The sequence below is a fragment of the Pipistrellus hanaki genome (assembly GCF_964339955.1).
Source record: "Pipistrellus hanaki genome assembly, chromosome: X".
NCBI lineage: Eukaryota > Metazoa > Chordata > Mammalia > Chiroptera > Vespertilionidae > Pipistrellus > Pipistrellus hanaki.
In genome coordinates this window covers 35280862-35305894 of record NC_140524.1, presented here as the reverse complement: position 1 = coordinate 35305894, position 25033 = coordinate 35280862, and the positions used below count along the sequence as shown (strand labels likewise).

Sequence of the window (25033 nt, the reverse complement as noted above, 5' to 3'; positions counted from 1 at the left end):
CCTGGGCTCTCAGAGGAAGTGATGGAGGAGGAGGCTGTGTGAAGTGGGAGGTATTCCTCTGGGCTCAAGAGAAAAGAAAAAAATAAATAACAAGGAGAGAATAAAAGCATAAAAAATGTGAGTATTCCCCTGGGCCTATTCTTTTTATCTCCAAAAGACATTGTTAGTTAGAATGGCAGGGTCGCTTGCTTCCTCTCTTCCTTAAACTGCTGTTATTTTACTCCTCCCCATTCTAAAACGCACAGCCCCGGCCCAGGCAGCTTCAGAGGGCTCGGGAAACCTCCCATGGCCCTCTCCTTTGCAATTGGCATCAAAGTCTGTTCTGATAAGTATATGCGAGGATATCATGTCTCAGTGCTCCCAGGCAGATTTCACTTGATTCTCCCAACAGTGCTACAGGACAGTTATTATCAATCCCATTCATGATTTGGGAGAACTGCACACAGAAGGGTTAAATGAGTTGCCTGGATCCCTAACTCTCTGAGCTTTAAATGCCAGCTTCCCCCAGTCATCCAGGGCTGCTGGCACTGTGCCTCCAGGTTAAATGGCATTCGCTCGAAATCAGCTAACCTGTGAAGGTAAGGAAATCATGGGGCCAGGCTCTGGCTCTCTTTCTGCTGCTCTTGAGAGACTAATGGCTATGACAGCCAGAATAGAGTCAAAAAGCACAGAGAGAAAGGTACTCCCTTCATACTCCCAGGGGTGACATTGGTTATGTGTGGGCCCAGGGAAGAGACTCTGATGGATGCAAGACAGTGCTGCGGCTGAAACAGCGACAGACTCCTAAGGGGACTCCATGGATCTGTCTCACCCAGAAGACCTCTAATGAGGTGCCCCCAGAGGTCAGATACTCCGGTTTCAGAAAACTTCAACAAGAGAGAGCCTCAAGCTTCATCTTGTGAGTCTAGCTCCAGATTCACAACCTTTCTTGTCTCGTGTCTACCTTCAATTCCTCTTGGCATATTTTAAAGTGTTTGATGATCCAATTGGCATGAATGATTCTCTCCTGGTTCCACTACATCCATTATACTTTGGGAGGGTAGATGATCAGTCCCCTCGGCCTGGTGAAATAGAGACTGTCGGGGCCCTTTTCTCTTTGTCTGACAATATCCAGTTAGGCATGGCTTCCTCCCAGGGCTGACAGACAGTATGTCCCAGTTGTGCTGCTGGTTATGTTTGCCCCCATTTCAGGCTCCTATGGCGACTGAGCAAGAGCATTGCCTGACTCTCAAGTCAGCCCTTGATGATTCCCACAAAAGTGTGTGCAAACGATGAAAGGGCACTGCTGCCTCCGGAGAAAGGACAGGCTTGTGCCTGTGTGTCTCCCTGTGATTCTACAGGTCATCCATGTGGCCAAATGGGGCCAAACCCAGGACCTCACAAGTGGCCACTCAAGTGAGCCAAGTAGAATAATTAGGTCTATTGCCTGGTCCCTGGCCATGGTTTGAGCCATACAAAGAACAACACTGAATTTGAACAACACAGCAATTTTTAGTATTAAAGTCTACAACCTTGAGAGTGATCAGAGCATGGACTGAAAGTAGCATGCCACGAGATCTCTCACTACTTGGCTCCCTCAATCTGAAACCAGGGTTTTCAGAGCCACCAGAAGTCAAGGGGAAGGCTGAGAACTCACTATTTTCATGCCGTGCCATGAAATGGTGGGCAAGGGGATGGCTACCCGGTCCTCTCCTCTTAGGCAAGAGGCTTCTCCACTTTTTCCAACCCAGTTGCCATGGTAACTGGCTGGGGTGGCTGAGGCTGTGGGGCTGGAGTCATATCCAGAATTGAAAGGCCAGCACCCATTCATCCTCCCACCCAATCCCAGGTTTCTGATGATGCAGCTTCATATACCATGCTTATTGGAAGGCCCTGGGGACTTTTGACACAGTTGTAACGGTGGCAGGCAGGCTAAGCAATCCTATGTATATACTGTATAGCATCCCATCACAACACACCTAACACATAGCATTTAGATGCATGACCTCACCCACAGGCATGCCCAGTTCCAGGCACACTAGCTGGAAGCCACCCTCTCTTTCCCACTAAGAAAAACACAGTAGATTACCAGGGAATGAATGCTGAGTGATGTTGTTATAGGGATAACCCTAAACCCACTAAACCTCCAGTTATAAAAAAAAATAATGAGTCATGGGAATGTGTACAGCATAAGAAAAATAATCAATATTATTATAACTAGAGGCCCAATGCACAAAATTTGTGCAAGAGTAGGCTTTCACAGTCCCAGCTGCCTTGAGGCCCTGTGGCCCCCACCTCCCACCCATTGGTCATTCTGGAAGGTCATTCCAGAAGGTTGTTCTGCCATCTGGTCTAATTAGCATATTAGCTCTTTATTATAATATATGGGATAATTCTGTATAGTGACAGGTGTTCACACCATAAGGAATATAAATGTTGAATCACTATGTATGTTATACACCTGAAACTGATATAAATTTCTATGTCAACTATAATTTTTAAAAAAGGAAAATACTTAGTTTTTCAAAGTGAACTACTGGCAAACTTTGGACTATCATAAAAAGAACCCCAACCCTTCACAGCCCAAACAGTGTGCTTGAGAACTGTTGCTTCATAGCATGGGAAGTTTCCAACCCTGGCCGTGCCTGCCCCAGTTCAAACAGGAGGACAAGGCTGAGCTGGGAGCAGAGACTAAAATGATTCACAATGTAGTGACATGCAGTTTTGTGTGACACCTTGAAATTTCAGAGGACTCTTAGCCCCTCTCCATTCTTAGGAAAGCAAACCACAAGCCTGAAAATTTCCTGGTGACTTAGGGAATCCATGTGTAAAGATGTCTATGAGGTCCTGTGTTCTGAGGTGACAGGTGCTTCCAGACATCAGTGCCAGTGACATCAAGTGACACTTCTCTCTGGGCTCCCATTTTTCTGCAGGCTTGGCACCCTTTCAGGTTTTCTCATTGTGACAGAGCCTGATTTCCTTTCAAACTTCTTGAGAAAATAAGTACAAATCTGTTTTTTCATATTTTTTTCTTTATTTTTTTTTAGTGCTCACGACTGGTTATAACTTCACCTACCACAGTCCACATAGTCATCCTCTTAGGCCAGATTTGTCAAAAGTGACAAGGGACTTCTAATAACAGCCATATCTCAGGTGTACTGATAAGCAGAAAGTCAGGCGAGACAATGACTTGCTGCCCCGCTATGCTAATTTGTTGGCCAATTCATAGGAGGTGGCAGCTGAAGAAATAATGATAACTTACCGGGGCAGCGCCAGCAGGAAAGTTTCTAAAAATGGTTTTTATTACAAGGCTTTCCTGAGTTTGGCTATACCCAGGCATTATGTCATTAGGAAAAACTGATGCCTCTCAGCAGAGAAAAAGAAATCTGTTCCCAAAGCAGAGGCTTTCCGCAAGCTATTAGCTGTCTCCTTGAAATCATAACATTGAAGATTTCACAGCAACAGCATCAACACATTGTAAAGAAGCATGAGGCGATGTTTGACTCTCTGCCTTCTTCATTACTCACTCCTCTAGTGAGGGGGAGAAGGGGAGGAGAGGCAAGATGGCAAGTTGCTTTAAAAAAAAATCATTGACACTTAATAAACCAAAGCATAACCCTAAAACTTTAAAAATAATATTCCTCTAGTCACAAGAAAAATTGGGGGCCATATAGCATTTTTCCTCCCAGGAGCAGAGGGCTTGATTATCTGAGTACAGATTATCCCCGAGTCTCCAAAGCCAGCCAACATTTTTAGCCTTGTCTTCTTTCACCGCATCAATTGTCAAGGCACTGTTTTGGTCAGAGACAAAGAATGTTTGCCTTTTCCAGCAGTCTCTTGGAGCTGCCTGGCCTAGACCAGAGCCAGCATCAAAGAGGAGGGTGGAAAGAGAGATCTAAATCTCCCACTCCAGACTCTTTCTGGAGTCAGTTAGCCTTTCCATCCTTCGGTCTCTGGCTGTTTATCTCTGCATCACTGAGGCTTTGAAGCAGCCACCACTAGGAAAGAGGAGCTATCTAATCCTGGATTCTGTCTCACAAATACTCAGCCCATCCAGTGTGGCTCAGTGGTTGAGCATTGACCTACGAACCAAGAGGTCATGATTAGATTTCCCATCAGGGGCATATGCCCGGGTTATGGACTCAATCCCCAGTAGGGGTTGTGCAGGAGGCAGCCAATCAATGATTCTCTCTTATCATTGATGTTTCTATCTCTCTCTTCATCTCTGAAATCAATAAAATACATTTTAAAAATTAAATATTTAAAACAAACACCTGATACTCAGATAACCAAGAGTTGACTACCCTAAAATGGATGGTGAAAATGTCTAACAGCTATTTGGTGAAATAATAACAAGAATAAAGAAAAGAGCAAATGGCTAGCATGTTGAACCCCTGGGCTCCCACTCACATTCATGGTTCCGTTGATCTCTGCCACCGACTCATCATCTGTAGGAAACTGGTAGATTTGGACCCCGTTGCTGACAAGCTCGCTGGTGATTTTGATTTTGAACTTCGTTAGCTCACTCTTAGAAATGGCATCTGATTTGGCAATGATGGGGATTATGTTCACCTAGGAAAGGGAAGAGCACAGTGGGAACATGGTTGGTAATTTGCAACTGATGGCAGCATGGCTTAGGACTTCCATCAGTTGCCAGTGGGAGAAGCTCAACCCAATGGTCTAGGACTGGCCAGCTCTGTAGCCAAATAATATAATCAATGACAATGAGTGCTTACAAAGTGCTGGGTGCTGAAGTAAATGCTTTACATAGATTAACACAATCCTGATCATAACCCTCTCAGGAGGTATCATTACCACTCTTTTACCAATGAGAAACTGAGGCATGAAGAGGTTAAATAACTTGTCCAAGGCCACAGAACAGGTAAGTAGCAGAACTGGGATCCAAATCCAAGTTTAGCCTTATTCCTAAGTCCACAATCTAACCATGAGCTGTCTACCAGCCCAGATCCAAACTGACGAACTGTGTGATATCTTCATATCAAGGTCACTGCTCTGGTGATTTGAAGCAGAAAGATGAAAGGCTGGAAATCTGTGGTTGACAGGGGGAGAGATGGACACTCCTTGCTAATAATAAACTGTCCCAACTGGTCCAGTGCATGCCAGCCCCAGCCAGGGTGATGGAGACCCATGTGGGATGGTAGGAAGGGGAGGCTCAGTGAAGATGCACACTTGGCCCTCTTTCTGGCAGCAAACACTGATAAACCACCCCAGTTAGGTGAAGAAGACCCTCTCAGGTACCAATATGATCGGACATATTAAAAAATAATGCATATAAAATGCCATCACAGTGCCAGGCACCTATAAAACATTAGGGAAAAATGCACTAGCTGCCTGAGGCTCGTGGTTAATTTCTGCATAAAGCAAGCAAGCAGAAATACCCAATTTCAAACAACAGAAGAAAGGCTTAATGCTCCCCCCAAAATTCAAGCCACCTGAACCCCAATCCTTGAAATTCCTCCAAGAAGGGACAAGGCTTTTACTGCCGGAAGGTAAAAGAAACTTGAAATGTACGTGGCTTAGTGAAACAGAATGCCCCAAGCTCAGGTTCACATGAAGAGCAAGTCAGTCCTGCCGGCAGCATCCAATGGGGTAGCATGGATGGTGCTGGGACCCTGAAAGGAGCTCTGGAAGCAGGGCCTGGGACCTTTAGACTTGGAGGACAAATTCTGCCTCCTTTGCACGTTGCCTCGGGAGCGCCTCTAAAGGCTATTATCACACAGTGGACCTTGGAGGCACCTCCCTTGAAGTCTTTTTTGGGAGGGGAGGGGGCCAAAGCCCTTGCCAAGGTGGAACAGCAAGCAGAGCCAATTCTCCTCACCGCCTTTCCTCACACCTCCATCCACACACTATAAATATGCCAAAGACTGCTTACTTAACCTGCCCACTCAGCAGGCCACCAGCTGTGTGGCTCTCCGCTGCCCTATACAGGGCATGCAGGGCGTGGTGGCATTTCTAGAGCAGCCTCTTACTCATGGGCAGTTAGCTCATTGCTGCAAAAAAATGAAAAACTGCTTCTAATTTTATTATAGCTGATTTTCAGTTTTTCTAGTGGACGTGCTACTAAATAACTGCACATAAATTATATTTTTGCTAAAACAACAACCTTGGAGTCAGAGAGAGCTCAGTCTGAATTCTCTGTGCCTCCATTTCCTCATGTGTAAAACGGGAATAATAATAGTATACACCACATTGAATAATTAAGTGAAATAAAATAATGTCTATCAAATGCCATCACTTTGTCAGGTGCCTATGAAACATTAGGGAGAAATGCACTAGTAATTAGGTGTTGTTGTTTTTTTTAAAAGAATTCCATGGTCAAGTCTTTTGTACAGCAAATAATCCTCTAACATGAAGAATCATTGTCTAATTTATATCTGGAGTGGGATTTGCATTCTTCATTTTCTCTTAAAGTGGGACAAGCCCAGTTCCCGCAGCCATCTGTTCCAGGTATGGAGGCAACGGAATTTAGATCTGTGGCACCATGTTCTGTTGCCCTCATACCTAAAACAGATGGCTGCATAGTGCCACAGATCTGAATTCCACTCTAGACTCTGCCAATAGCCAACTAAATGACAGTGGGAAGTTACTTAACCTCCCAGAGCCTCGGTTTTCTCCTCTGTAAAATGGGGGATAATGACTGTGTTTGACTCATAGTGTTGTTGTGAGGATTCATTGAGATGCTCCATGAAGTACTTAGCACAACGGTGGCACATGAGAGCTTAACAAATGTTAGCTGCGATTCGAAAAATCAGTATGATAATCAGAATAATAACTTTCAATGTCAAGTTTGCATATTTGATTTTAGTACAGGTCAATTAACATATGGACAAAGAAAAAACATCTTTCCAAAGTCTGAGCTCCAAGACCGGGACAGCCATCTTGTTTACATGTACCTTTAAGCCCAAGAGGGATCAGGGCAGAAAGGTGGCTCGGAGCAAATCTGTGCCTCCTGTTGGGAAAACAGAGTATTTGGCACAGGCTATGGATCAACAGCACCATCTTTATGGAGGGACAGGGAATAAGGGAGAGGATGAAGAGGCCATAAAACCTCTCCTGGAACTCACTGCTACTTTGCATGAAAGACCAACAAGAGTGATCCAGCTTGTCCAGCCTCACCCCTGCCCTCGCTCTGCCTCCATACCTTACTATCCAGCTTCTTCATTGTCATTAGGTCCAGAGACTTCAGGGAATGACCCGTGGGGGCGATGAAATATAAGCAGACATGGATGCGAGAGTCGTGGTAGGTGTGCAGGACCCTGCGGATCTTCAGTTCCTCCTGCAGGTAGGCTTCGAATTGGGCATCGAGGAATTCCACGATGGGCTTGTAGCTAAAGGGGAGAGTAGGGAAATGGCCAGACCACTTCAAAAATGGGGATTTTGATACAGTCCCTTGTAGAAGTTTAAAATGTCCTCGGTAATTGACTCTCCCCATCAAGCTGGATTTCTCTGTCTCCCCTCAGTGCACCTCCAATCTCATCTGGCTGGTCACCTCCTTGATCCTCACATGAACCAATCTTATGCCCATCTGTGCACCTTCGCTCTGAAATGCCCATTTCTCTCTTCTCACCACAATACTGCCCTTCCAGGCCCCAGGGCCCAGTTGAATGCCCATCTCTTGCCCAATTATGCCAAAATCCCTTCTGTGCTGGGTACCCAGTGGTGGCCAGGACCTCTCCCTGACCCTGTTGCTGGGGAATCCCGCCAGAACTCTCTGGGTTTCGCTCAGTATTGCAAGATTCAATGGCGCTCACCACTTGGCTCCCCTAAGGTCCAGATATTTTTTCAGTTCCCATTTCCTCCAAGGTTGTGAATTTAAAATCGAAGTAGCCCTTGCCAGTTTGGCTCAATGGATAGAGTGAAGGCGAACCTGAGACCCCCAAGTCCGATTCCAGCCAAGGGCACATGCCCAGGTTGCGGGTTTGATCCCCACTAGGGGGCGTGCAGGAGGCAGCCAATCAATGATTCTCTCTCATCATTGATGTTTCTATCTCTCCCTCTCCATTCCTCTCTGAAATCAATAAAGAAATATATATATTTAAAAATAAATAAGTAAATAAAATAGAATTGGTCAAATTTTGATAAAGATACTCTCCCCACCACAGCCTTCACAAGTGTACCCCCCCAAACTCACTGAGTCTCCTCCATATACAGGCCCCACCTCCCATTGTGGCCCTCAGGTCCTGCCAGGACTTCTTAAACAACAGCTCCCTGACCTGGGAAGCTTCTCACTTCTCCCTTGGGCCATTCCTGCAGTCCCTGTGGCCTCTTTCTGCTCTACCTAGGTCAGCTTCACTTCAGCCCTGCCTCTGTTCTCATCTCCCTGTCTCTGCTGTCTCTTCATCTGGGGCTAGAAGAGCCCAGGACAGTGAGTCTGCAGATATCACTGCCAGAAGGGATCCTCATCAAAGGAGTGGGCCCAGGCAGCACCTCCTACCTGCAGCAGCCCCCAACCTGAGCCTTTTTGAAAGATCCCCCTTTTAGAGAAGAGAAAATAGCTTTATAAGAAAGAATCACAGCTCTAGATGGTTTGGTTCAGTGGACAGAGCGTCGGCCTACACACTGAAGAGTCCTCGGTTTGATTCTGGTCAAGGGCACATGCCCAGGTTGAGAGCTCGATCCCCACTAGGGGGTGGGCAGGAGGCAGCCAATCAGTGATTCCCATCATTGATGTCTCTGTCTCTCTCCCTCTTCTCTCTGAAATCAAGAAATATATATATTTTTAAAAGAAACACAGAATCCTAGATTCTAGGAGTTACATACAGAGGAGAGACCCAGGTGCAGGTTACCTCTAGAGCCCCAGGAAAAAAATCTAAAAATAGAGTCCTTTCTTCCTTTGATCCCTCTGAGCCAAATACTGTTCTGAAGGGTAATAGCATCAAAGAATCTTTTGCTTGCAGAGAACCTTACAAGATTCCTGAAGAATTAGGAGTGAGGGTGCAGGGTGCATCCCTTAGACTCATCTAATTAAATTTTGGGTGATCGGCTGGTTTGAATAATCTAATCATGGCACTACTTCATTTTTTTGTCCATTACATAACTTTTTTTACTTCAGTGTTTTACTCATCAAAAGGGATCAGAGGAGGAAAGAAAAGTGTGCATTTTTTGCTCTCCTCCCCTGAATCTCTGGTGATACCCTGGGCCAATCTTTCTGCTGTTGCCTCTGGCTCTTAGGGTCTCTAAAGGGGTGTATGAATTAGACCAGCCAAACTAGCCAATCAACCAAGAAGACTAAATAGGTGATTCATCTTTGTCTCATCAGTGTTCAGCATGGAATCTGAGATAGAGTAATGGCTCTGCCCCCGTTCCCAATAGCTCATCTTCCCATGGTAGTCATCTCTCCCACCCCACTCTGTTGTGCTCACTGGACTTCAAAACACGCTAAACAAGATCCTGTACTCCCATAGGTAACCTCTTCACAAAATGCTTCCTTCCTCTAAGTCAGTGGTTCTCAACCTTTCTAATGCTGCAATCCTTTAATACATACAGTTCCTCATGTTGTGGTGACCCCAACCATAAAATTATTTTCGTTGCTACTTCATAACTGTGATTTTGCTACTGTTATGAATTGTAATGTAAATGTTTGTGTTTTCTGATGGTCTAAGGGACCCTGCTAGTGGTTCTCAACCTCTGGGTCTCACTCATTTGTGGATAATAAAGAACTATAATCTGATGAAGAAAAAGATAGATACAGAGACAGTAAAGCATCAAACAGACTGTCAAATTACAGCGGGAAGGTTAAGGAGAGGTGGAGGAGATAAGAGATCAACAGAAGGACTTGAATACATGCATGTAGGAATAATCAACGGATGCAAAACATTGGGGGGTGAGGGCATGTATGAGAGTGGGGGGGCACAATGGTAAGATATGTATACATATAATACCTTAATAAAAGAAAAAAATTAAAATTATATATATATATATTGATATATATATATATATAGAGAGAGAGAGAGAGAGAGAGAGAGAGAGAGAGAGAGCTTCACAGATAAGAAAAAGCTAAAGGAGTTCATCAGCTGAAACTGGTTTGGCTCAGTGGATAGAGTGTCAGCCTGCAGACTGAAGGGTCCCGGGTTTGATTCCAGTCAAGGGCACATTCCCAGTAGGGGGCATGCAGGAGGCAGCTGATCGATGACTCTCTCATCGATGTTTCTAACTCTCTATCTCCCTCCCTTCCTCTCTGTAAAAAATCAATAAAATACATATATTTTTTAAAAAGGGAGTTCATCACCACCAAACCAGTATTACATGAAATGCTGAAGGATCTTCTTTAAGAATAGAATAAAGTCCTAACCAGTTTGGCTCAGTTGATAGAGTGTTGGCCTGCGGACTCAAGGGTCCCAGGTTCATTTCTGGTCATGGGCATGTACCTTGGTTGCAGGGACATCCCCAGTAGGAGGTGTGTAAGATGTAGCTGGTTGATGTTTCTAACTATCCCTCTCCCTTACTCTCTGTAAAAAATCATTAAAATATATTTTTAAAAGAATAGAAGAAAAAGATAAAACATATGAACAATAAAATGGCAATAAATACATACCTATCAACAATAGAATCTAAAAATCAAAATAAATGAACAAGGAATCTTATGAACTAAATAAACAGATGAATAAAATAGAGCCTGAGGCATGGAAACATGGAACAGATGAATCTCAGAGGGAAGAGGGGTGGGCAGGAAGAGATTAACCAAAGATTTTATATGCATATGTGCATTACCCATGGACACAGACAGTAGGGAATGGATACCTGGTGAAGGCCTGGGGCAGGGCGGGATCTAGTGGAGGAGGGCAATGAAAAATGGAGGACATCTGTAATACTCTCAACACTAAAGATAAAAAAATTATATCAGCACAAAAATAGTCTATGGCTTTCTGCATGTTGATTTTGAAATTGGATACCTTACTGAACAATTGTTCATTAGAATTGTTTTCCAGTTGATTACCTTGGGTTTGCTAAACAGACATATTATAGAAAAATAATAGTTTTATCACTCAGTGAACACTTCAATTTTCACCTTTCTTGATAATGTTGACGTCCCTTCTTTTTAAGAAAATATTTCCTTTTTTAAAATATATTTTTATTTATTTCAGAAAGGAAGGGGGAGGGAGAGGGAGAGACATCAATGATGACAGAGAATCATTGGTCAGCTACCTCCTGCATGCCCCCTACAGGGGACCAAGCCCACAACCCAGGCATGTGCCCTTGACCATAATTGAAACCAGGACCCTTCAGTCTGCAGGTTGATGCTCTATCCACTGAGCCAAAGCAGCTAGGGCACCAATCCCTTCTTGAAATACTGTCCTCTGGCTTGACTGCCACCATTATATCCTACTTCTATAACTCTGCTTTCTCACTTACCTTACCTTGGGCTGTTTTTGAGCTTCCATCCTGTACCCCTTCTGTTGTCCTTCTACACATTACATGTATATTATCCCTGAGTAGTTTCACTTACTCCCATGGTCTCACTTATCATTGTCTTTCTATTACACTTCCTAGACACCTGGACATCATCCTAGTATCCTCCCTCCCCCTTGTGCCAGTTCTCCACCAACAGAGCCATCAGAGGCTCCCTGTTGGAAACCTGCAAGACTTGGTCACAGACACTGTACTTGAATACTACCATTTTAGGCAAAAAGGCCAATTTACCATAAGGTCAGGTCTTCTAGAGCAGTGTTTCCCAACCTTCTCTCATGATGAGAATCACCTGGTGGAGTTGTTAAAACACAGATTCCTGAATCCCAACTAAGAAGTGCTAAACTAGAATTTTTGGGAACATATAGGTAAAATTGTATACTTAACTAGTGCTCTAAGACAGATTTTATATACAGAGCACTAAGTTAGGTATGCAATTTTACCTATATGTTCTCAAAAATTCTAGTTTAGCACTTCTTAGTTGGGATTCAGGAATCTGTGTTTTAACAACTCCACCAGGTGATTCTCATCATGAGAGAAGGTTGGGAAACACTGTTCTAGAGCAATGCCAAAAGTGACAACAGCTAATTCACTCTATTACCATCTTCCAATCACCTCTTCTTCCTTCTACGGTATATGCATCCCTCGTCTTCTCTATCTTCTATGGGCTTGTCCTCCTGTAGCTCTCTTCTTTCAAAAACATTTCCACTGTGCCCTCTGAAATTCCTGTACCATGATAAACAAAATTGCCTACATTTTTGCCACTCACAGCACAAGAGTGTGGTTCTTGGACAAGTAACATTAGTATCATCTGAGAGCTTGTTAAAAATGCAAAATCTTCAGTACCCAACACAGACCTGCAAGATCAGAATTTGCATTTTATTAAAAGCCTCCAAGGTTTGCGTACAACATTAAACTGAGAAGTGCTGGCCTATAACACCTGCCTCTTTCTAGAATTTGCCTACTTTCCCCCCTTAATCGAAGCCTCATTCTTCCCTGAGGACACCAATACCTGGAAGGGAAGCCTCTTCAGTGTAGGAATCCCATTCTCCCACAATTGGTGTATGTTGGGGTCACTAGGATGGGCATTCATGGGGATCCTCAGAGCCACTTTTAGACTGTTACTCCTCTACCTCAGTATAAAGCCCTTTCTTCATTTGTGTCCTCTTAAATCTTCTTCTGGTAGCATCTGACCCATAGTCTTTCTCTGCATTCTGGGTGATTGCAATGTGCTTTAGATAACCCACCAACCTTCAACCTCTTAATTCCTTAATTGCCTCAACTTCACAACCTTTAGCTCCATCTACTCCAGCCACCTACACACCTTACCACAAGCCATATCAGTTTCACCCGACATACTCTCTCTAAAATAATACCCCACTATCTGACCACAACCTCACATTTTTCAAGCTCTCTTTTGCTTACAATCCTCTTAATCCTGATCTTTCACTCCATAGAGTCCTCTGGTACCTTGACCTCTTCTTTATCTCACAAGATATCAGCATCTTCCTGGCCTCATCACTTTCTTGGCCTAGGCTCAACCCCATATTTGATTACCTGAACCAGGTTTTCACCAACAACCTCATCCCATTGTACCCCTTCTTCTATCCTACTTGCCTAGCAAAACTGCTGTGCTGAACAAATTTTAGGATCTGCTCTCTCAAATCCTAAACAAATTTTAGGATCTGCTACACCACGGCTGCTGAAGTTGGCTAGAAACAATCACAAAACTGTAGGTCTTGGCACCACTATAAATTCATAGCCTCCAATCTTGCATGGGCTTTTAGAGTAACGTGACAATCCATTTAATCAGCTCTCATTGGCGTCCTTCCCATTGCCTTCGTGGACCATTCCAAATTTTTACTACCTTCCTCAAGCTCCAAAACATATTAATAACTACTTCAATCTCACAAGATGATCTTACCTCCTGTTTTACCAATAAAATTGAGGTCATCAGGCTCACACTCCCCCCAACTTCCTGCCTCACTCCCTCCCCTCTAAAACATGAATCAACTCTTCCTGGTTTCTCTCTAGTCTCTGAAAATAAAGGTAACCTCATCCTGTCCAAGGCCTGTTACCCCTGTGCAGTTGATTTCATTCTTTTCATGCTCTTAGAACCTTGCTTCATCTATAAGCTCCTCACCTCCTAATGACTCCTTCCTCTCAACTTATAAACATACTTGAGTCTTCTCTCATCTCCAAAAAACAAATTCCCTCAACCTAATCCTCCTCAACCACACATTTCTCTCCATCTACTCCCCTGTCTGTTTTTCATTTAACAGTCCAGTTTGTCTTCCACACCTATCACAGAGCCTGGCCTATAATAGGTGCTCGATAAATATTTAATGGGTGGGTGGAAATTTTTAAAAGAATAATTTTTTCTTTATTTTATTGATTTGAGAGAGAGGAAGGGGGAGAGAGACACAGAGAGAAAGACAGAGAGAAGGACAGAGACATCGATGTGTTGTTCCACTTATTTATGCATTCATTGTTGATTCTTTTATATGTCCTGACTGAGATTGAACCCAAAACTCTGGTGTATTAGGATGATGCTCTAACCAACTGAGCTACCTGGCCAAAGCCTAATCTATTCTTTTTAAAAATTTATTTCTCATTCATTGCTGAACACATTGTAGACATTTTCTACCCTCATCAGCATCCTAGTTAACACATTAATTGAATACTTTGGGTTTTGAATGATGGAAATTTAGAAGTATTGTCTTTAATACTTTATTTTCCCCATCAATATATATATCATGCATTCATCATATATATACTGAACACTCACTACATGCCAGTTGGCTAACTTGTATTCATCCTACAAAATGTCAAGTCTTAGTTCAGCCATTCCTGATCACATCCTCTCCCCTCTCAGCAACCTACACTCCATCAGGCTTGGCCAGTTGCTACCCTTCCTATTCCTACAGCCCCCTTCCACATGCCTCTGTTATTATATTTAACATACTATGTAGAATTCATATATGTATTTGTCCCCTCCTCTAAATTGCAAGTTCCTTAACTAAAGACTGTGCCTTATTTCTTAGTATCCCTGGCACTTGACACTGTACCTGTCACACAGTTGACACTTAGTATTTTATAAAGTGAACCAGATCCTCCACCTCAATTTAGTTACTAAGTCTTGTGGACTCTTTCTCTCACACCTGCCCCCTCCTCTCGATTCTCAAAGCTTCTGCTCCTGTACAAGCCCTCATCATCTCTCCCATCCCGACCTTGTCTTCCCCTAAACATTGTTTTATCTCTTTTTTCCCAGGTCAAAAAAGCTTGAATGAGTAGTCTACACTCACTTTATCTACAATAATTCCTTTTTTTAAAATTTCATTCTTTTTTATTTAATTTTGTTACTTTCCATCTTTTTTGTTTTCTTTATTGATTAAGGTACTACATGTGTCCTTATCCCCCATGTCCTCTCACCCCCCACTCATACCCTCACCCGCCCGCCCCCCCGGTGTCTGTGTCCATTGGTTATGCTTAATGCATGCACACAAGTCCTTTGGATGATCTCTCCCCCTTACCCCTTCTTTATTATTTTTAATGATGCAAGCAATACATATACCTATTCTCCCCTCCTCAGAGGTAATACTATTTTCAGTTTGTTGGTTATCATTGCAGAACTTTTATATCTATATCTATATCTATATCTATATCTATCTATCTATCTATCTATCTATCTATCTATATATATATATATATATATATATATATAGAGAGAGAGAGAGAGAGAGAGAGAATATTTGCTGTTGTGTTGGGAAGGGGCAGGTTTACACAAATGACATCATGATCATATTATCTTGCAACTTCTTTTTTTTTCCATTTAACAACATGCCCAACAGCATATAGATCTACCTCCTTCTTTTCAGCTACCAAATACACGTCCATGGTATGGCTGTATTATAATTTATTTAGTTGCTCTATTGGTGGAAATTTAGGCTGTTTAAATTTTGTAAATTCCATAACGAATGTTATGGTGAACATCCTTTTTGTATGCTTTTTATGAACATGTGCAACTGTTTCTCTAGGCTATACACCTAAAAATGGAACTGTTGGATCACAAGTTATTCACATTTTACATTTTAATAGATTCTGCCAAACTTGCCCTCCAAAAAGCTGCATCAGTTGACATTCCCAGCAAAATTAATGAAATTACCTGGTGTTGCCCTAACAGGTTTGGCTCAGTGGATAGAGCGTCAGCCTTCAAACTCAAGAGTCCCAGGTTCGATTCTGGTTGAGGACATGTACCTTGGTTGTGGGCACATACCCAGTAGAAGGTGTGCAGGAGGCAGCTGATTGATGTTTCTCTCTCATCGATGTTTCTAACTCTTTACCCCTCTCCCTTCCTCTCTGTAAAAAAATCAATAATATATATATATATATATATATATATATATATATATATATATATATATATATATATAAAATTTCTGGGTGTTAGTTGATATATTTTTATCTTTAATTTTTGCAAATCTGATGGTTAAAAAAATGTTCAGTGTTCCATTTTGCATTTCTTTAATCACTGGAAGTCAAGTAAGCATCATTTCATATTTGATTGGCCATTTATATTTCCCTTCTGTCAATGATCATTTTATTTCTCATTGAATTGTAGAAGCTTTTTTTACACTTTATTTATTTTTTAAAATATTTTTTATTGATTTCAGAGAGGAAGGGAAAGGAGAGAGAGAGAGAAACATCAATGGTGAGAGAGAATCATTGATCAGTTGCCTCTTGCATGCCCCACACTGGGGATGGAGCCCATTGAGCCCGAAACCCAGGCATGTGCCCTGACTGAGAGTTAGTTCACAGATCAATGCTCAACCACTGAGTCATACCAGTTGGGAGCTCTTTTACATTTTAGAAAGCTCATTTGTCTGTTATATAGGTTACAAATATTTTCTCCCCATTTGTACTTTGTTCTTACTTTTGTTTATGGTATCTTTCAATATACAAAAGGTTTTTTAATGGATTTAAATTTGTCAATCTTTTCTTCTACAACTTTTGGATCTTGTGTTACAATTAGAAAAGCCGTCTATATTCCCAAAGTTATAAAAATATTCCTTTACATTTTCTTCTTATATTTTTAGAACTTGTTTTTAATCCAACTGGCATCTATTTTTGTGAATGATGTTTGTATGGGAAGGTTCATCTTATTTTTTCCTAATGGATGGCCTATTTTCCCAGCACATTTTCTTGAATAGTCAATTCTCTCCCTGATGACTTCCTTATGCTAAATTCCCATATAAACATGACTTTGATTTTGGAGTCACTTTTCTGTTCTTCTTTTTTGCTATTCTGACACCTTTAGTTCCTTATCTCCCATTCACTCACAGCAATCTAGCTTCTACCCATAATTTCCCTGGAATTATTATTCCTAAATGTGTTAATGACCTTCTTGTTGCCAAACCCAATGGATATTTTTCAGTCCTTATCTTCCTGGACACTATTTATCATTTCTTCCTACATGCTACATGATATAACTCTCCCTTGATTCTTCTACCAATAACAGTCATGATTATAACAATATATTCTGTTCATTAGTTACTCTGTGCCAGGCACTATTTAACCTTTTCATATGCCATACATGTCAACTATGCCTCACCACAACCCTTTAAGGTAAATAGTCATATTATCATCATCCCCACTTTACAGGTGAGAAAACTGAGGCATAGAGAATTTGTGTCTTACAGTAGTGCAAGCCCTGACAGTTTTCTTTTTCTCTTTTGTAATACAAGTGCCTACCTTAAACTTTGATTGCCAAGACATTCACTTCAAAGTTAGCTATCTGAATAAACACATCACCAGCCACTTAAAGATGAAGAGTTAGGATACCCCCACCTCTGCCTTAAGCTCCTTTGTTTTAGGGATCTTGATTGATTTCCATAATTGAGCTTCTTTGTTTTAGGGATCTTGATTGATTTCCATAATTGGGACCACTAGTATTTTCTCTTCTCGCACTTTATTTTTTAAATCCTCACCTGAGGATATTTTCCCATTGATTTTTAGAGAGAGTGGAAGGGAGAGGGAGAGACAGAGAGAAACACCAATGTGAGAGAGACACATTGATTGGTTGTCTCCTGCATGCCCCCGACCAGGGCCGGCAGCCTGCAAGTGAGGTACATGCCCTTGACGGAATAGAACCTGGGACCCTTCAGTTCGCAAGCTGACGCTCTATCCACTGAGCCAAACTGGCTAGGGCTCTTCTCCCACTTTAAATTCCTGCTCCTATGTTTTAAATTCACCAGTAAAAACTGAGCCCACAAAACCTTAGCCCCAAACCCTCAACCTCAATCAAAGCAGAAACCCAGGTCCATATGGACCCTCTTTTTCTTGCGGTGTGGCCAGTGTGCCCTGTGCTTTCCAGGACCTGTGAGTAATAAACCTCTCCCCGCCACCAAAAGTTTCCCAGTGGTTAATGCAGAGGGTGAGGGTGTCTTCCAATCATAAGAAGAATCACTAGGGCCTATCCAGCCACACCACTGGAGCTGAGACTGGCACAAAACACTTGTCCAAAATCCCTGGGCTAAGAAGTGGCAAAACGAGATTTGAACCCAGATCTGTCTGAGACCAAAGCCTAAATTCCTAAGCCTATCCCCCTCTCCAGCCAGTCCTTCTGTCTCCCTCTTGGATTCCTTTTGCTCCAGAATCTTTTCAATGGTGACTTTCTCCAGGAAAAATAAATGATGCATTCATCACTGCTCCTCTGTTTATCCATGCACCCTGAGTAAAGCAGGCATCCTGATGCTCTGTCTCCATGTAGCTGCATTGACATCTGTATGCCCAAATGGCCCTGTCTATATGGAGAAAACATTGGGGGTTTTTAATTACAAATCCCTGGAGTTTACTCCACCTCTGCTCTCCTGCCGTTTCAGGGAGGCTTTACATTTCTACTTATTTTTTTAATATATTTTATTGATGAGAGAGAGAGAGAGAGGGGAGAGAGAGAGAGAGAGAGAGAGAGAGAGAGAGAGAGAGAGAGAGAGAGAGAGAGAGAGAGAGAGGAGAGAGAGAGAGGGAGAAGCATCAATTATGAGAGAGAATCATTGATTGGCTGCCTCCTGCATGCCCACACTGGGGATAGAGCCACCAACCTGGGCATGTGCCCTGATCAGGAATCAAACGGTGACCTATTTCCAAGGTTGATGCTCAATCACTGAGCCACACCAGCCAGGATCGTTTCTACTTATTCTGGTTTCTATTGCAGGAGTCCCCCCTTATCCATAGGGAATATGTTCCAAAACCCCCAGTGGATGCCTGAAACCACAGATAGTACTGAACCCTATGTATACTGTGTTTTCTTCTCTGCATACATACCTGTGATAAAGTTTAATTTATAAATCAGGCACAGTAAGTGATTAACAACAGTAACTAATAACATAGAACAATTATTACAATATACTGAAATAAAAGTTTTGTGAATGATATCCTCTCTCTCTCTCTCTCTCTCTCTCTCTCTCTCTCTCTCTCTCTCTTTCTCTCTCTCTCTCAAAATATCTTACTGTTCTGTACTGTATATATTATACTCACCTTTTCACTTAAAGGAAGCACTTAACAGCTTCTCTTTGGCATATCCAAATTGCCAGCATCACTACTCTTGTGTTTTAGGGCCATTATTAAGTAAAATAAGGATTACTTGAACACAAGCACTGCAATACAGAGAGAGTCCATTTGATCGCTGAGGTGACTACTAAGTGACTAATGGGAGGGTAGCAGAGACAACATGGACACCCTGAACAAAGGGATGATGCAATCCTAGGCAGAACAGAGAGGAATGATGCAAGATTCCACCATACTATTCGGACAGTGTGCAATTTAAAACGTATGAATTGTTTATTCTGGAATTTTCTATTTAATATTTTCAAATCATGGTTGATTGAAGGCAGTTGAAACCACAGAAAATGAAACCACAGATCAGGGGGACCACCGTATTCAATTTTGTATGAGTATGTATCATATTTATAATCAGGAAATACAATTAGGTTGATATAAATATAATGGGAGTAGATTCAAATATAATGGGAGCCTCTAAGGTGTTGTATCAGTTCAGTCCTCCCAAACCACCATCAAGGCATTTTCCAATGTTAGATCTGCTAAATATACTGAGAACTGAAAGAAATTTAACCGAGAACTTGAGCGATGTGCAGCTGAGATTAAGCACTTGTACTGTGACCTGACTATCCCTTTTCCAGAGGATCTAATTCATTCTCAACCAAATAAGATTAACACAAAAAACAAGCCTATAAAAAGCAAAGGTGTCCTTTGTTTAGAATTTCAAGTGGAAAACAGAAAGCAGTTCAATTTTTAAGAAACTAAATATATTTATTCAGGCCAGCCAGTGTAGCTCAGTTGGTTGAGCATCGACCAATGAACCAGGAGGTCATGGTTCGATTCCCAGTCAGGGCACAAGCCTGGGTTGTCGGCTCAATCCCCAGTGTGGGGCATGCAGGAGGCAGCAGATCAATGATTCTCTCTCATCATTGTTGTTTCTCTCTCTCTCTCTCTCCCTTCCTCTCTGGAATCAATAAACATATATTTTATATTTATTCATTGTAAGGAAATGAGTATGGCTGTTGTAACTTGAAGGGAGAAATAGGAGAACTTGGGATTCAGTTCATCTAAGAAGCAATAGAATCCTGAAAGAATGAGCAGACACTGCTCAAAATGATAAATGGCCTTGTCTGGGATGAGCACATATGATAACCATGTAACTTCCAGTTAAATGCAGATGGTGCCTGATCCCCCACCCTATTCCTGGCCCCACCCCCACATCTCAACCTCATCTCTGAGCTCTCCCCACCCTTCATTCACACACCATTAGCAAATACCACAGACCTCCTCCTACCTCTCTGCTTATTCCTGAACTTTCTCTTTTAAGATGTCTTTTCCTCCATCTGCTGACTTAACAGCCTGTTTTCATATTTAGCCTAGTGTTCATTTTGCTCAACTCTAATCCCTAGGTGATCTTACATGCATCTGCAGTTGAGACATATCACCCATACCTTGTTAACCCAAATCTCTATTTCCAGTCTAGCCCCTTTCCTGACCTCTAACCCTGTACATTCAGCTGCATATCACTGAAGGTCATCAAGTGTCTCTCCATGGTCCACAGACAACTCAAACTCAATATGTCCAAAACAGAAGTGATTCCTTTATTTTTTATTTTTTATTTTTTTTAAATATATTTTATTTATTTTGTACAGAGAGGAAGGGAGAGAGATAGAGAGTTAGAAACATCGATGAGAGAGAGTCATCGATCAGCTGCCTCTTGCACACCCCTACTGGGGATATGCCCGCAACCAAGGTACATGCCCTTGACCGGAATCGAACCCGGGTCCCTTCAGTCCCCAAGCCGACGCTCTATCCATTGAGCCAAACCGGTCTTGGCAGAAGTGATTCCTTTAAAAGCGTATCATCTCTTACTGAGTTTTGCCACCATTTGTCTACTCTTCAAAGCTGGAAATCTGGGCCTCATTCTAAATTCTTTGCCTTCACAGCCCCACTGCAAGTCCTGTTGATTTTATCTACTCAATATTTATCAAACCTGTCCCCTGGTCCTATCTCAGCACTGAGTGGTGATATACACTGAGTGACCAGATTATTATGATCTCTGAACGCATATATATTAGAGGTCTGGTGCATGAATTCGTGTGTGGGTGGGGTTTGGCCAGCCTGGCCAGGGGAAAGGGACACGGCAGTTGGCCAGCCTGCCTGTTGGTCGAACTCCTGGTCGAAGGGACAATTTGCATATTAGTCTTTTATTATATAGGATATACACTGAGTGGCCTGATTATTATGCTTTCAGAGATCATAATAACCTGGCCACTCAGTATACTCTGGCCTAGTCCAATTGGGCCATTAGTCTCCCAATTGACCTTCCTACTCTCCAGTCTATCTCAAAATACCTTCTTCAAAGGCCAATTAGATGACATCATTTTGCTTCTAAAAACCTTTCAATGGTTCCACATAGGAACATTCTACAAATCCCTTAGGACTTGGTTACTGCTACGTCTTCAGACTCATCTCCTTTACTCTTCCCCAGCTTATCCAAGCACTAGCTCAGAGGCAGACTCGGGTTTGTTTGTTTGTTTTTTGTGAAGTTTAAAGCTTATATGATTTGAAGGGCCCTCCAAGAAAGATAACATAATATTATGACTAAAAATTAGTTACATGGCCTAGAAAGGGGACTGTGTAAGTGAGGGCCCCTAAGCTTAAGTTTTATTAGCTTCATAGTATCTCCATCTCTGGTCTGTAAACAAAGCAAGCTTCAGTTCCCTAGAATATGCCATAATCTTCTACATCTTTTTGCCTTTGTACAAGCAGTTACCCTTGCCAGGAATGCCCTTCCCTCCCTGCTCTTATCCGTATCCATCTGGCAAAACAGTTCATTCTTCAAGGGTGAGCACAGGGACAACTCCAATGTGAAGGCTCCCCTGACCTCCCCACATGGAACTGACTGTTCTTTCCTTTGTGTTCTCATTGTAATTTGCCCTTTACCTCCTTGTACCCTGTTCTTTACAGAGCATATCACTCAATTGAACTGATTTGTTTAAAATCAGTCTTCCTGCCGAAACCAGTTTGGCTCAGTGGTAGAGCCTCAGTCTGCGGACTGAAAGGTCCCGGGTTCGATTCTGGTCAAGGGCATGTACGTTGGCTGCAGGCACATCCCCAGTGGGGGATGTGCAGGAGGCGGCTGGTTGATGTTTCTCTCTCATCGATGTTTCTGGCTCTCTATCTCTCTCCCTTCCTCTCTGTAAAAAATCAATTAAATATATATTTTTTTAAATCAGTCTTCCCTGTGAGTGCCTCAAGGGCAGAGACAAGGTCATTCCTTTTCAGATTGTCAGGGCACAGAAGTACCTGACACAAGATAGGAGCTCAGTCAAAACCGGTTTGGCTCAGTGGATAGACCGTTGGCCTGCGGACTGAAACGTCTCAGGTTCGATTCCAGTCAAGGGCATGTACCGTGGTTGCTGGCACATTCCCAGTAGTGGGTGTGCTAGAGGTAGACGATCGGTGATTCTCTCTCATCGATGTTTCTAACTCTCTATCCCTCTCCCTTCCTTTCTGTAAAAAATCAATTATAGATAGATAGATAGATATAGATATAGATAGATATAGATATAGATATAGATATAGATATAGATATAGATATAGATATAGATATAGATATAGATAAATAGATATAGATATAGATATATATAAAGATAGGAGCTCAGTAAACACCTGCTAAATGGAATGGAGATCTCACCCGAGCATACTAGAAAGACACCCTTCTTTTGGCAAAATGTGTAGAGCAGAAAAGTTGCTGTATGCAGGGACCCTGGGTGGAGGCGGCACTTATGAGGGATTTGCTGCCTGCCTACACCATTCTGAGAAGAGGTCTAGACTGGACCATGACATCTGTGGTCTCTCCAAGACCGCTGTGGGGAGCTATTCCCCGTGGCCTCCCAACCAGCCTCCCCACCCAACTCCCGTCCTTACCTGTCCTCCTTGTTGATCTGGTCCCCAAAGCCCACCGTGCTAACAATTGTGAGCTTTAGCCCCACATGGCTCTCCTGGAGGTCATAGGTATTGGACCGAAGCTGGACACCTGGCTGTGTGTGGGTGGCTGGCTCCCCCTCGAACTTAGTGTTGAACAGGGTGTCCATGAGGGTGGACTTGCCCAAACCTGTCTCTCCTGAAAAGCAAAAGGATAAATTATGGTCCATTCACATAGTTACCATGAAGCCATTCCACATCATGTTTTGGATGCATATTCATTGACATGGGAAAGTGTACATAAGACACTAACTAGACTGTTTGATCTCAGTTAAGTGGAAAAAAAAATTTAAAGGAACTGCACCAACATATTAGCAGTAGTCATCTCAGGGTAGTGCAATTGGGGTAATTTTCCTTTTATTCCTCATTTTTTTTGTTATGTGAAAATTGAGTACACATTGTTTTATAGTTAGAAAAAGAAACTGTTCTAGGCAATGATGGAGAGGTAGAGTTATGCCTAGAAAAAGACTGGAAGGAAATACAATATTTTCTTACCAATGGGTATATGTGGGTGGTGGGGTTATATGTTTTCATTTCTTTCTTTATACTTTTCTCTACTTTCCGAACTTTCTGCGATGAACATGTATAGCTTTAGTAATAAAAATTAAAAGCTTATTTTAAATTTTAAAAGAAAGGGACAGCAGCCAAAACCTGTTTGGCTCAGTGGATAGAGCGTCAGCCTGCAAACTGGAAGGTCCCAAGTTCGATTCTGGTCAAGGGCATGTACCTTGGTTGCAGGCACATCCCAGTAGGAGGTGTGCAGGAGGCAGCTGATCGATGATTCTCTCTCATCGATGTTTCTAACTCTCTATCCTCTCTCTTCCTCTCTGTAAAAAATCAATAATATATAAATTATATATTATTGGGAAAGGGACAGCAGTCTCTCATCAAACAAATATCCCTTCAGTCCCCATGTCACCTCCCTGACAGGACCAGAGTGCTCTGCAGATGCCCGAATGAGTGTCCCAGTGGGGAGACTGTGTGTCCTTCTGCTTCTCCTCCCAGTGGGTTGAGCAGTCAGTGGGACTATTTTCAGCTAATGGGGAGGGAATTTAGCAGGCCACAAATTATTCTTCCCCTTAAATTTCAAACAAACCAGTCATTGGTTTGTTTAACTAACAGGCTGCAGGGTACTAATAAATGAAGCCATTGAAATTTCAAAAGTCTTGACTTTCACACCAAGTTAACATGTGGGGGAAGAGCTACAGGGACTGCTAAGGTTTGGGAAGCTATTTCTGGAAGACCTAAGGGATGTCAAGCCACTGCCATAAGCCAAGGAGTGTTCAGAGAATGAGACATTGGAGGGAAGCTGGTGGCACGGGAGTTAAGTCAGATGTTAAGCCACAAACTGGGCTGGGTATTACAGCTGTTTTCAGTATCTTTGAATCCAGACTGTTTTTGGATCCCTGCCCCAAGGAATTCAGGAATACAAGATTCAGTAATTAATTACCTTGGATTTCCCTTTGACCACCTAGACTACCATCCCATTCTGTTATCATCACTCCTCTTCTTCCCTCTCTCTCCCAACCCTTGAGATGTGAGCGTTAACTGTCTTTACAGTCAAGAGCAAGTTTGCACTGTACAAATCCTCCCTGTGACTAACAGCACATATCTGCACTGCCTAATTGCAAATGGTCCATCTCCCCTCCACCCCTGGGTGTGTCTAGCTTTGGACCTTCCATGACTCTTTTCTCTTTTCTCCTAACTATGAATGCAGGAGGTGCTTTTTACAATATCTGTTGATGAGAGCTTCTGCATTGTGGAGAAATTGGGGAGGGAGGGAGGAAGGGAGGGAGGGAGGGAGGGAGAGAGAGGGAGAGAGAGAGAGAGAGAGAGAGAGAGAGAGAGAGAGAGAGAGAGAGAGAGAGAGAGAGAGAGAGAATTTTATTTAGCCTCAGCCAGCTATTGGGGTTGATTGTCAGGGTGCAGGAAAATGATTCCTCACACAGATCACATTTCCAGCCAGGGTCTGCTATACCTATTAGCAGCAAAGATTCTCCCAAGAAGAGGCCCCTTTGTTCCTCCCCAAAGAAACAGGAAGCATTTGGGTCCCAAGAAAAATGTGGTGAGGTGAGGCCTT

General features: G+C 42.6%; 1 protein-coding gene across 10 annotated transcripts in view; it reads right to left on the bottom strand.

The window, feature by feature from the left end:
* The window catches only part of SEPTIN6 (septin 6), a 75982-nt gene that overhangs the window by 26719 nt on the left and 24230 nt on the right, over positions 1–25033 (bottom strand). For all 10 annotated transcript variants that reach the window (XM_084870388.1, XM_084870385.1, XM_084870389.1 and 7 more), the window contains exons 3-5: positions 22897–23092; positions 7142–7328; positions 4390–4551 (exon numbers count right to left, since the gene is read on the bottom strand). In XM_084870388.1, coding sequence (XP_084726514.1) covers positions 4390–4551; positions 7142–7328; positions 22897–23092 — 545 coding nt within the window. The remainder of the gene's footprint in view (positions 1–4389; positions 4552–7141; positions 7329–22896; positions 23093–25033) is intronic.